At 50.8% G+C, this 887-nt stretch overlaps 1 protein-coding gene across 1 annotated transcript; it reads right to left on the reverse strand.

Annotated features, from left to right (window-relative positions):
• Positions 1–485, reverse strand: GNI_188650 (hypothetical protein; the record flags this gene model as incomplete). Its single annotated transcript, XM_011136371.1, has 1 exon — positions 1–485. A coding segment is annotated over one exon (485 nt), but the record flags the coding sequence as incomplete, so codon positions are not given.
• Between the last annotated feature and the right edge of the window lie 402 nt (positions 486–887).

The following is an 887-nucleotide window of genomic DNA, read 5'->3' on the forward strand; positions in this document are numbered from 1 at the left end:
ACAGGAGTCTCGTTGATCACAATGGCATCGTTCCTGCGGCCCACCCTGATGCTCGTGTTTCGCCCACCCGCTACCGTGTTCCATGGTAGGGGGTTCTGTGAGTTTAAAGCCTTAGCGGTTTGGTTGATAGTAGATCGTCCAGTTCTGGTAACCGCCCCGATGCCCTCACTTTTCTTAGCTGAGGTCGACCTCGAAACCGGCCGATCCTTCTTTGCGGTAGTATGTGTCCTGACATCATATGTCCCTGCTATCCTGTCCAGCTTCTCGTGGATTTTGGTTATATCGTGCTGTATCTTGCTGGTGACTTCCGTCTTGAGTTCTTTTACCGTTGTAGCCATCCCCATGTAGGCATCAACAAGATCTTTGAACATGGCCTCATTGCGGTCAATCTGTTGCTGTCTCCTGGCTTTCTCGTTTCTCTGCTCTTTTCTAAGGGCATGTATCTCGCTCTGTAGGTCAATCAACGTAATGCCAATCTCCGTCATGGTGAGTGGCTGGACGTGAGCAAGGCCTCGTTTCCTTGCAGGCTTGAGTTGACTCTGTTCCTCCGCATTGCCGGGGAGTGCCACTCCCCGTGTCCGGCTCCTGAGACCGTTTGCGGGTCTTCACTACCCTCCACCGACATGGTGGCACCTTTCGGTATTGGTTCCGATTGGTGGTCAGGTGGGTCGTTGGTGTGTTTACCATCTCCTGGCTTTGTATTTAGATCGTTTTGTTGTTGAAAAGTCTGTTTGCTTCTAGCATTGCACGCTTGTTTGTTTGACTCCCGTTAGCCGGGGCAGGCGTTCATGGTTGTAAAAAGGTCTACCTCTACTCATCCCTCCTGTCTTCTCGGTAGTGGTTAAGCCTGTGTATCGACAGCATAGTGTTCATTAACATTATGCCAT

Source organism: Gregarina niphandrodes, assembly GCF_000223845.1.
Source record: "Gregarina niphandrodes unplaced genomic scaffold scaffold00079, whole genome shotgun sequence".
NCBI classification, from domain to species: Eukaryota; Apicomplexa; class Conoidasida; order Eugregarinorida; family Gregarinidae; genus Gregarina; species Gregarina niphandrodes.